Genomic DNA, 12,905 nt, shown 5'->3' on the forward strand with positions numbered 1-12,905 from the left:
TTGTTTTTCCACTGTAAAAAAAAAAAAAGACTCGTGGCTATTTTTAGGATTCCATCAGCATATTCCAATGCCAAGACGATCTCACATTATCATTTGTCTTCTTGTTTGTTTATTTAAGTTCACATTGTAAATGTAATTTCAACATTGACATAACTTAAAATTTAAGAGAATACTCGCCAAAGAGGAGAGAATAAAAAAATCCGGGGTTTGGTGTCTTTAAAAATTCTCCGCTTACCACCTTAGTTTGGTCAGTAATTCACAATCCCGATTAGTTTTCTTAAATGAATTTTAACAATTCAAAGCAGTTGTCTATTTAAAAAAAAACATGAAACTTTTTCATCATTCCCTTTGCACTGTTGAAAATAATTGAATGTAGATTTGGGTTTACGGAAAGTAATCATGACTGTCCTTGACACTGACGACTGTAATTATTTTACAATTAAATTTGTCTCTTCTCTTACCACTATAAAAACCTGTTAATTTTACACGTGTCTTTATACCCAGCGTAACACATTGCATGCCCAACCTGATCTTCAATTTGTCATTTCCTTTTTCCTCCATCAAACAATTTCCATAAGTGTTTTTTAGAGGGGGAAAAAGCAGCATTTAGCCCCTCTGCAGGTGTTTTTCTTCTTATTTTGGGCGCAGCACAATATTATTATCCTTGATGTTAATGATATTGGGAATGGCTTCCTGTGTCAGCAGCCAGCAGCCTTTTATCATCGCCTGCCTCGCTTGCTCCTGTGTGTTCCCCGTCCACCCAGTCTATTCTTGCCGTTCCGTCTCCCTCCGGTCATGTTCGCACCTTTCCTGCCGGCCTTGACTTCGGTTGGAGATTGAACGCAGCGAGCAGGTTGGGCCCTGCGTTGCTGTTTGTAATTGCCTCGCATGTCGTCAGGGTTTTTGAACGCGTACGTGCACTTGTAGTGTACACGCAGTCATGGTGTAAAAGCAGTGCAGCCGCATGTATTAGACATCTTCCGTGCGCTGAATTCAAATGTCGTGTGAAACTCCCTTGTTTCAGATATGCTCAGCGTATTCAATTGTTTTGTCTTTTGTGATGCGTTTTACTTGAACTACACAGTTAGTTACCTTTTCTGTACTTTCCAAAATTCATTTGAAAGTACATTTCGCAATACTAAAAAAAGCACATAAAAATTCCTCAGATTTTAATGTGTTAAAACTGACACACTATTACACTGACAACTTGATTGAATACTGTGGAGAGCTGAGTAGAAATTCATTGTTTATGTAGCATTGTCTTTTTATGGCAAAAGTTTAGTCAACGTGATTCTCTATACTGTAATATGTGATCTGTCCATGAAGTCGGAAATTGCCATTTTGCAGGACAGTGAGGCAAAGCCAAAATTTGAAGGGGTGGTCTTTTTTTGTTTCCAGGGGAATTTTGATCTGTAAGTCCTCTTTTAGCTTTCTCCAGTGCTTTTCTTGTGTTCTGTCAAACATCTTCAAAACATCTTCATTTTATGAGTTGACTGTTCATTCACTGTAACACAACTGCAGGATTTTTAAATGACATTCTCTCAAAAATCAGTTTTACAACTTCAAGTACATTTAGTCGGTGGTCTATATTTCTATTACTGAACGCAGTATCCCTAAACGTTGTATACCTTTGGAAAGCTCATGTTCTGCAGAATCCAAATATATAGATATCTCAATTCTTAAAAAGTCCGACTTTAAGCTCATTTTGTGATGAAAGGTCACATGTGTGTTCAGCATATGTATACCATCAACAAGGATTTGTAACCAATTTGCGGCTCAGCTGTCTAGAATTTATATTTAAAACCATACAGTAAAAATGCATTTGCAAAGCTTGTATGCTATGTACAAATGCATATCTGCGGAGAATTTTTCTTGTGGTTCAGGCTCTACCCATCGTAACCTTCCTCTTAATAGCTGTGTGTTTCAGCCCGCTGTTTCCATTTTCGTCGGTAATGGGAAAATAAATGGACCCTCGTCTCTGGGAAATTGATTAATTTTCAATTGAATTGGGTTCGTTTTTGTGAGAAATGAGGTTGTTGTGTTTTTGATTTGATCTATTTTCTTTAGTCAATTTTTTTTTCCATTTAATTTTTTCTCTCCCAAGGTGAAAATCTTGAGTTCAGACAAAAACTGTACATCGGTTATTTCATCAGAAATTGGAAAATTTAATTTTCTTTTCCAGAAGAACTTTCAAGTGTTTTTAATGGGTTTAAAAATTAAGTTTAGTTGACAAACCAACATTACTATATAGTTTATCCCTTTGTGGGTGTTTATTTAAATATGTTGTTTTGTTTTTCCATTCTTTGTTTTTATATATGAATGCTTTTGGGTCCCACATAGATAGTGATACTCCTCAATTTCATTCCGCTGTTGATTCTGACAACGAACGAATACAAACAATACAGATCATATTTGATCAAATGCGTGGATCTATCATTATCTAAATGATCACAAGCAATGTACACGTGTAATACACAGTCTGCAATCTGCAATAAATCGGCAATAAAAGTAGAACTCACAAAAAAGGCCATGTTATTGCATCTGCATGTTTGTATCTAGGAGCTACAATTATCTCTAAAGAATATCACCAGCTGTGTGTCAGCCTATCATAAAAGCATATCAAGTCATGTGCTCGAGGCCTCTTTTTTGGGAAGGATAAAAAAAAGTGAAGATCAGTGAGTGGGAAGACAATTAAGAGTGCACCAAGATTGTATTAAAACCACTATATTGTGTTGATTTGAAGGGTTGAACAACATATGACTGAATTGGAATGACTCTGCCACGGAGAGTTCAAGGATTTTCAGGGGGGGGGGGGTTCCAGGATTATACATGTTTTGAACTTACTTGAAGGGAGTAGTTGACTTTTTAGGATTGTGAAACAAACTTCTTTTTTTTGGAAAGCTTCCATTCTTTCAAACAATGTAGTTTTTGTTTTGAAAAAATGAGATCCAAAATCGGGGGGGGGGGGGGGACTTAACCACGACTTTATTTTTGAATGTGTGAGAGAACTGTTTACATTTCACAGTGTATATGTGGAAAGCTTCCATTTTGTCAAACTGTGTAGTTTTTGTTTTTCAAAATGTGTCTGTAATTCTCCAAGTTAACTTGCACTATGGCTCACGATGGTCCGAATGATAATTCTTGGGGTTCGATAAACCCAATCATTGGCTTAATTCCCCCGCCCCTTCTTTTTTCTTAAAGTTGTTGTTTCCAGCCCGTCAACACCATGGATGGAAAACGGATCGTATCATCCTCTTAGGTTTCCCTCCGATCCATCTTGACTAGTCAACAGCATCTAATAATATTACCATGCCACATCTTTAGCACCTCATAGATCAAGTATTGCTCATCATTTCTTCTTTAACCCCATGGTAAGATGAATGTCAAGACACTCATCCGAACTGTAGAGGAGGGTCGCGACCTACACTTTTTGAAATGTCACACTCGCCCCCTCCCCTCCCCTCCCCCCCTTTAACCCACATCCCAAGTTTCTCCATGACCTGCTTGTTTCTGACCTGAACCTTTATTTTCTACTTCTTTTTTCTTCTTTTATCCCAGGTACGGACGTTGTTCGTCAGTGGCTTGCCCATGGATGCGACACCACGCGAGCTGTACCTCCTGTTCAGAGCGTATCAGGTACGTAATGATGTGTGTAACAAGGGCTGTTGTCCAAGTCCCTGGATCCTTAATTGTGCCACTGTCTGCGGATGCTGAAGGATCTCCCCCCCCCCCCCTCCCCCAAGGGAGATCTTGAGATCGGTGACAGTTTACGGGATGTGCACAGGTGATCATGCGAGTGGTTTGGCTGCCTGGAAGTTTTGACTCGGTCCGATTGACAATTTCTCACAAAGTTAATTTGCTGAAAGCTTATGTTTTGGAAAGTTCCTGGCAGTACAGTGTGATGACTCGGAAGAGGTGCCCTTTTCCAGAAATTTGGACACATTAAAACAGCTCCCCCCCCCCCAACAAAAAAAACAAACAATAAAGCATCGTTTATCTTCGTCTCAAAAAAGCATCAAGGAACATATTGATCAACCATCCCTATACCCACCTCAACTATATCCACTGGAATCCAAAAGCGGAAGCACAAAACTCTTAATATCCAGATTTGAGACGGTATTTTTCCTGTTCGTATCATCAAAATCTAAGTGAAACCACCTACTAGTTGTATGTATTTCTGGCCACATGTGGCATGGAAATTTCATACATGTAGCAGTGACACGTAGTTTTGATAACTAAATGGCACATTGGAAGTCTGGCATTGTGAAGTCAGGCGGAAAATTGACACGCCAATTGCCTGCAGCAGTCTAGGACTGGGACCCAAAATTGAAAAGCTACTCGGGCTACTCGACCATCTCCGAGGTGTACAGATCAGACCACTGTAAACTGTCAAACAGTTGCCATTGTATGTTGATTCAATGCGTGTTTTTCCCCACAGTGGAATATCCCTCTATCAAGCCAGTGTCAGTTACTGTCTTAAGTTTCACCACCCTTTTTTTCAGGATAAATGGCAAAGGCTTAACCTTTTATTTATAGTAGAAAAATTCCTCAGAACAGATTATTCAAAGGATTTTGCTTCCATTATCCAAGCGTGAGACACTAGAGTGCAGTGTAGAGTGCAGTACTTCTTGTGTAAAGATCAGACTGCGGTTCAGTTGTCAAGACGTTTAGGCTTCGCAACATTGGGTTTATGAATGATGGGGGATGCTTTAGTAGTATCAATTCTAATTGCAAGCTTTCAGGTTTTTTCCTTTTCATAAATAATTAAGTTACTTCAAGTCTTAATTCAGATGTCGGATTCGGTGTAGTGAGGACAAATGCGTAGAAAATTTAGATTATAGTACTCATTGACATACATTTATAACGGAACAGGAAAGAAGAAAGATCTTACATACTTATCTGCAGGATCATGAAGTTGACACAGCAGAAGATAGTTATAATGAAAGCTGAGGACATTTTACTGTTTCTAATGGGGTAATTAAGATTGAAGCGGAAATATCTGGGCAAAGGAATTCATATACATTCATGCTGTGTGGGCAAGCTAGCGATACTCAAAGTGCTTTGATGGAATGCATTTTTCGTTCAATTAAGTGTCAGACGTGGTTAGTCTTGGAAGCTGAGTTTGGTTTGCCATGGGCTCAATCACTGTCTGTTTAGTGTTCCACTCCCCACACATCACCCACTTAAATTCACGAGGAATATCATTTGCATTTGTTTGTCTAAGTCCCTTTCCGATGTCCCTCTTTTCTCATACCCAAACCCCCCCCCCCCCCCCCGAAAGAAATTAAGATATTAGGTGACTCCAAAACCCCTTTTCATTTGCAGTTGACTTTGCCATGGTTTGGGATCGTGCTGAATTTAGACTAGATGCTCATGCCGTCAACTACATGTACCTGTCTTCGACCGAAATCTGTGTCGCAGGCCCAGGCCTCTGTTCTGAAAATTCAATTTAGGTTCTGCGACGGACAACATGTGTGTTATTGTAGGCCGCGGTGCTGTTCGTGCCGACGATTACACTCGGACGCATTTGTTTCCAGCGATTAAGGTCGGGAGCACGATAACGGGGGCTGAAAGCGAAGGGGGGAGAGGAAGGCATGTTTGCATTCTGGCCTGTGTGACGCTCACGCAACCCAAATCACGAAAAGGGGGAAATATATGCTTGGCTGTCAAAGGAAGCTTCACAAGCGCAGCGTTTATAAATGTGTTTTTGTAACATTGAGGCGGAGAGGTGAGAATACATGCACATCATTTGTGTTGTCAATACATTTTAGGAGAAAAAGTTTGGAAACAAATTGATCTGCGGCAGACAGCACTGAGTATATACAGTGTTTATATTACAAATACGTCGGCAAAGGGCAAAACCTAATATAAAATTTACAAGCAAGCTCAATGGTTGAGTGGTAAAGACGTCTGCACTAGTAGGCAGGAGATTGTGGCTTTGAGTCCCACCCAAGTGAACTTGTGAATTTGTTTCTCGCAAGCCTTCGGACAACACCGAGTATACAGTGTTTATAAAAATACATCGGTGAAGGGGTAAACCCACTATAAAAATTGCTCTCATCCGTGGGTGTGCCACTATTCTTGTTGTAGATTCTGTTCTTGAATCAGACAAATAGAGTTGCAGCCAAAAAAGGATATTCACCTTGTTCGAAATTCAAAATGAGAAATATAATTCTTTGTGAACCGTATCCTGTGATGAAATTCGAAACCTGTTTTCAGAAGCGTCTAACGTCTCTCCGTGCAGATAACACCTTCCTTCATTTGCCCCTCTCTAGAGATGGGTCCTTAAACAAATGACAAGGCGCGGCATAAATTTGTCTGTTAGCCCATTATTTAGCAGTCACACCTGTTTGGAACGAACCCAAATCACCAACCTCCCCAGACTTCATCCCATCTAGGGTAACGGTCATGCATTTTTAAAATCCAATCATCAGGGGCAGGTGCACACGGCCCATGAATCTGTGACAGTTGGCGTACGAGTTGTCTCCTCCCCCTCCCCCCCCCTTTTTTTTCTTATCATCGTTAGAAATCACCCTGTCATCACCCCATTTCATTAAGAGTTGTGATGAGGGCCTGTCTGATTGTGATTGCTTAAGTTGGATGAAAGCACGGGTACTTTTTTAAAAGATGTCAGCAGAATCAAATTAAAAAGGAGTAAGCATGATCTGAATGCTACAGACTACATAGCACCTTGTATCCTTTTGCAATTTGGTGCTCTACAAATCCAGTTGTTATTATTATTTTACATGTACAATTTGCGCACAAGGATAGACCATTTCAATTTTTCTGCTTGAAAATTTAAAAAAGAAGTGAACTTGTCATCTTTTGGTTCAGAAAACATGACCTGCCAAACCCCTTCCATCATAAAATGGTATGTTGCCATTTCTCATATACTCTGTGGGCAAGGGCTGATCCAAAACCAAATGGGGGGGGGGGGGGGGGGAGGGCAAGAGGGTTCAAGTATTTTTTTTTCTTCAAAAAGAGCAAGGGGATTAAGTACATAGTATTGTGCCCTGTTTCCAAATTGCAATATTAGAACTTAGAGGTATGTGTAGCAGATGACGTATGAGGGAGATTCTCAACGTTTGAACTTATTTCCTAAAAATTTAAGACCAAAAGAAATTCAGCTTTGTACCAATTTTTTTTCCTGTAATGGAACTGCATGTACCACCAGAGTTTCGAAGAAATATTAGGCAAGTTTCATTTACTACTTAACCTCATCTGAAAGTTAAATTTAAATTTGATATTTCATAAAGCCTCTTTCACTATTACATCCCTCGAGAATATAAAAGTAGTCGAAGAAATGCCCGAGGAAAAGCAGCCTTTAGAATTTCCGTCTAGAATAACATTGCGCACCGTTAGATGATTTTTCTTCTTCTTTTTTTTTCTCTCCTTAAAAGCTTTCCTTTGAATGTCATCCAAATAAAGCCTCCCAGTTCATCCGATCCTCTCCCTAACATCCATCTCTGCCCATTTGCAACGGAACCAAACCAAAAATAAGCAGTGAATAGACGGCCCATCTCCCCTGTGCATTTCTCATTTTTCTTCAGTTTCAAAGAGAGAATTGCGTCTTGTATTACTGTTTACAGAATGTATTCAATTTTGTGATCAATAGCTTAAAATTTTTGGAGACAGAATGAAGTGAATAACATTGCCTGTGCTATTGAGGCACAAACAGCATTCATTCTCACAAACACACACACAAGCACGCTATAACCTAGCGTCAATCCCACTGCACCGGCTATCTAGAGATTAAACGGTACAGAAGTGACGTGGGCATTTCTCTCTTCTCTCTATTTTTTTTTTTCCAGAGGGTTTTGATTGCCATTCATCTGGCACTAGGCCCCCCGAGGCGATTTTAACTAATTGCAAAGTCTCTGTTTTCAGTGCGAATTCACCGTTGCTATTTGGATAGTGATCGTCACATCCTATAGACCACGGTAATTCAACTCACTGGGATTATTTACAAATTTTTTTTCCTTCGGTTTTCGTTGGAAAAACAACATCCAGGAGAAATTTACATAGAGGCAACCGAAGGAAAAAAAAAAGATTTACCCAACTTTGATTGCTAGAGGGTGGGTGTACTTTACTTTCAGCGCAAAATGCATTTGTAAAAATAGTTTGTGTGTGCATATAGTTACATACAGAACTGTGAACCATCAAGATGGAAATTCCCTTGATGAAAATCTGTATTGAGTGGTAGGTCGTGTTTGTCAGAAAGATGTCTCGGCAGTATTGATTGAAATATAAACTTGAATCTTCGTCAACCAATGCGTAAGTACATGTTGGTGCAGCAAAACACTTGAGTGAGACGATGATCGCCACATATACTATAACCATACCTGTACTGCACAGAAGAAAAAGTAAATTACAGTGCACAGGACAACGTTTACTTGTTCAAAAACCTTAGCTTCCCCGCTGTCTCTATCTTGAGTATTTTGACAACAAAGTGTCAAACAGGAACAAAAATGGTTGTTGGTTGGACAGGTATGTGGGAAAAAAAACATCTTACAAAATCTGAAAATACGCGTATTTGAAGCAAAGGTTTTATAATTATTACAAAAATCAGACAACCTTTGCTTGGAAATCTTGTTGCACCTGCATAAATGGGCATGCAGAGAGATATCTGCAGAAGAGTTTTATAGAAATCTAGGGCGCCTAATTCGATGTGGGGTATTAAATTTTATTTCAGAGAGAATTGCATTGTCTTAAATGGTGAGGGTTATTTTTCAATGAGGCAGATTTTTCCATTTTTTGCCGGGTAGGTTAAGGAAACACGGCAGACAAGACACCTGAATATGTCGCCTAGTATATTGTTATCATCAAACACGAATACTAATTTACAATGAATTTGTGCTGAAATTAAAGAACAAAAGTTTGTGAGAAGGACCAGTATGCAATCGTAAACAAGTGACAACTACAAATTTGCAGGATATAAAAGTTTTCCTTCTTATAATTACATATGATATATAATTCGATAATGACTCTATCAAAGAAAAGTCCCACACACAATCTTCATACTGATTTACTAAAATACGTGTACTTCAGATCCTCAACGGAAAAACCACCAAAAAAAGTGTTTCTACAGTTTCCAGCATATGTAATAGCAAACCTGAAATGATTTACGTACAATCATCATCATTTGGCTGTACCGGTATCTTTCCAGCCTCTTCCTAACTGTGATACAATGTACCTCCTTACCATTTCTCAACCAATTCTGTGTCTTGTTTTAATAAAAAAAAAACTAGAAGCAGCATCTAACTTCATGAGGTTTTGAGTGTACCGTTCTAGAGGTTCCTATTCTTGGATGCTTACAAAACAGTTTGACGGTGGCTTGGGTATGAGTGGGTGTTTTTTTTTGCCATGTTGAGCGTATCCTGTGACTTTTCGAGGGCCTGTCACTTCTGAATGTGTGTTGAATACACAAACCTGTGGCAGCTGACATAATTGGTTGGGTTGTTTGGCATGTGTTTTTTTTTTTTTTTTTATTATTATTTTATTTTGCATTTAATGCTCAGGACCGAACAGTGTTGATAATTAATTCCTTCTTTACAGTAACAATTTTCATTCCGTTGTTCTTTTATTTGTCCAGGGTTATGAAGGCTCCTTGTTGAAGCTGACAAGTAAACCGGGAAAGAGCTCCTCGGTAAGTATTACATGTATGAAACTCTTGGACAATCTTTTTTTTTTTTTAAGATAACTTTGCTTTTTGAACTTATTGGTATTTTGCATTTTGGGTAACCCCGAAAGGGAAACTGTTCAATTCTCAGTACTTGAGCTAGAGTTTATTAAACTGGAATAAAAACAACTGAGGATATTTCATTTTGCACTTGTACACATACGTCTTCAGAACACATCATACATAGCCACACAGGCTTGTTATATACTTCGATGACAATTTTCTCAAAGGATAAAGATATCCACCTTTTTTTTTAATCTACTGGGATGTTTCATGTTAAATTTCATTCCCTTGAAGAGAATTAGCAAGAAAAAAAAGAACCAATTAATATTGGATGTAGACTTGTATATATATATATTTGAAATTACGGAAAGATTTCCATATAAGAAGTTCACTAATTTTCCTCTGTATTGACTAACAAGCCCCCAGATAGCAATTTCATGTCATCAAAGTCAATTTGAGCAGTGAGAAAATACAAGCATTTTCTTAGAAAACACTTAGAATTTTTCAGTCCTATCTCATAGGGTTTGTACACAGGGTGTTGAGTGAACTTCGTATATTGAAATCTTTCCGAAATTACAATGAGTCTTCTTGGCAGGAAAATATGATTATTTATTGCACAATGGAACCAGCCATCACTCTCGTTCTCCCGAAATCCACTCCTCTTCCGAAAATAAATCCAATTTAATGGTCACCTTCTACAATAAACTAGGCAGCTCTGCTGCTTAAACCCAATGCAGGACCTCTTAGCAACCGCCGTACAATGTTTCATGTACCAGTGCCAGTGTCCACGTCTATTTATTTAAAAAAAAAAAAAAAAAATCTCAAATGGCTACATATAGAATGATAAAAGAAAAAAGTCGGGATTGATCCGTGTTGGATAGCATTTCAGATCAGCTGGCCTCCGGATATAGGACGTCGGCGTTTCCCACCATTTCGACGGAAGTAACGTCTTCCAGCATTGGAAATCATTACTCTTCTAATGGGGCCCGCCGAGCGCACCGTGATGCGCATTGTGCGGTGGGAGGCGCTCGGCCCAAAATATTGACTGTAGTCCGACTCTCTCTCTTTTTCTCTTTCTCTCTGTTTCTTTGCAGAGTTTGTTTTGCTAGGATTTGATGTTGGATGTTGGATTTAGGGTTTGGGATTGGTGGGGGTTAATTTGGAGGGTGTGAAATGTGGTTAGTTGGAAATGTGGTTGATGGTTTGGACCTTTTAGAAACAATGCATAGTATATTGGCCATATTTTCATTTTCATTTACATTTTGATGATTTTATTACGATGAATGTTTAGATTAATGTTGTCATGCAACACTGATGTCTTCACATAATCATTATTATGTGTCATCTTTACGTTGTTTTAAAAAAATCTAGTTTCTCGTGCCCACCCCTTTCCTTTTTTTTTTTTTTTTGAAATAAATGTTGTCAATATTTTTGCCTTTTTAAATGTTTCCAACAAAAGTGTAGCTTAATAGAAAGAGTGACAGCTCCTCTGTACAACATTTTGTCTCAGCAAAAGGTGGAGAAAATGGAAGAATCTATACGCCGTCTTTGATTGAAAATGAACCATCTTGGGAGATAAGGGCTCTTCCATTTTTTCAAAAAGTCTGGACAAGAAACTATTTTTTTTTCCTTGGCCTTACATGTACATTCCTCAATCGCTGTCGTTGTCCTGTAGTACGACCTTCATCTGTGCAGTTATTAACAGTCATTGTCTCAGCCTTCGTTATCCTTGACATTATTGTTTTCCCTCATCAACACTTCATCCTCTTTGTCGATTCTCGTGGTCACTGAATTATCATCTCAAATTGTCATTTAAATAGGGAAGATCTCGTCAATTATCTCGCTCACGTTCATCGTTGTTTACAAGATTTCCTCAATATCAACATTACCCTCTTTGCCATTGTCACTATCAATATCTTCAATGTATTCATCATTATTGTCACCAGTGTCCATCATCGTTTTAATCATCTACAGAATTTGTTCTTGCCATGTCAACATCTCCATCATCAACCCCCCCCCCCCCCCAATTATCACAACATCACCATCATCATTATTGTCAGCAATGGCATCATCATAGCCCCATTCACCATGACTTTTGTATCCATTGTCATAATTATCATAATCACTCTTTGTATTTCAGGTAAAAAAAAAAAACCTTAAAGGCATATAGGATCATTTGCTTTTCATGCATTTTGTTTGTTTCCAATAATAACACCACTCAAAATCCAAAGAAGAACATTCAAAACCTTACCTGTTGAAGTTTCAGCTCAGTGGATATCACACTTCTTGAGAAAGCAGTGAAAAAGCATGCACAACCTTTTGATCACGAAGCACGATTTCATCGATAGAAAGTTAATTCAAATAAATCAGTCAACTGACTAATCGTTGGAAATCGCCTACACTTCTTGATTTGTTCTAAATGACAGCAAGATAGATGGAACAATATCTCAGGGTGTTAAGTACCCGTACGATCTTTAATCCAAGTAAGCTTTTTGATAACAATTTGGTAGGTTACTTTTGGGGTAAGTGCAAATGATCCTATCTGCCTTTAACAAAAATAGTAATATATGCAGTCTCCATCTTACATATTCCTTCTCTCTTTCTTTCTCCCTGTTCTCCCCACCAGCCTGTAGGCTTTGTCACGTTTGATAGCAGAGCAGGTGCAGAGTCGGCTAAGCAAGCGTTATCAGTGAGTATACCGCGCCAAATCCCAAACAAATGGGAAATTTTAGACACAATCTTGGGATAAATCTTTTAGTACATCACACGACTCTGAGTTCTCCTCAAGTGTGAAACAGGATTTTTTTTTTGGGGGGGGGGAGTGTAATACATGTACTTGTAAGGGTAGAGCTTTGATTCATGGAAAAGTAAGGCCCAGGTGGCATTGTGTTTCAAATCTGTGTATTGGTCAATCACCACTTTCTAATTCAAATCAGTAGAGGGCGCTATTGGCAATGCCAGTGTTCCAGACAATGTGGATGCCAAGTACCCACTTTTATGATTTCAGCTGTGGCTAAAGATCAAACGTGATGGGCACAAATTATTTCTCATGTAGACAGGTAATTACTTGTTCAGTACTGATGAAAAAGTATGAAAAAGGGTGTTACTTAAGCTTGCACTCCAAGACATTATAGGGAGCAGACATTAAATGTCCATGTCTAATCTAAGACTTTGGTTTTCTCAGTTCTGTTTGAGGAAGGGTTCAAAAAATTAGATTTTGAAT

At 38.6% G+C, this 12,905-nt stretch overlaps 1 protein-coding gene across 6 annotated transcripts in view; it reads left to right on the top strand.

The window, feature by feature from the left end:
- Window positions 1–3,559: 3,559 nt before the first annotated feature.
- LOC119721059 (cell wall integrity protein scw1-like) overlaps window positions 3,560–12,905 on the top strand; it is a 32,577-nt gene continuing 23,231 nt past the window's right edge. For all 6 annotated transcript variants that reach the window (XM_038190931.1, XM_038190936.1, XM_038190933.1 and 3 more), the window contains exons 1-3: window positions 3,560–3,636; window positions 9,593–9,646; window positions 12,309–12,371. In XM_038190931.1, the coding sequence (XP_038046859.1) occupies window positions 3,589–3,636; window positions 9,593–9,646; window positions 12,309–12,371 (165 nt within the window). In that variant the 5' untranslated portion in view covers window positions 3,560–3,588. The remainder of the gene's footprint in view (window positions 3,637–9,592; window positions 9,647–12,308; window positions 12,372–12,905) is intronic.

Source organism: Patiria miniata, unplaced genomic scaffold (genome assembly GCF_015706575.1).
Source record: "Patiria miniata isolate m_02_andy unplaced genomic scaffold, ASM1570657v1 HiC_scaffold_9, whole genome shotgun sequence".
Lineage (NCBI taxonomy): Eukaryota > Metazoa > Echinodermata > Asteroidea > Valvatida > Asterinidae > Patiria > Patiria miniata.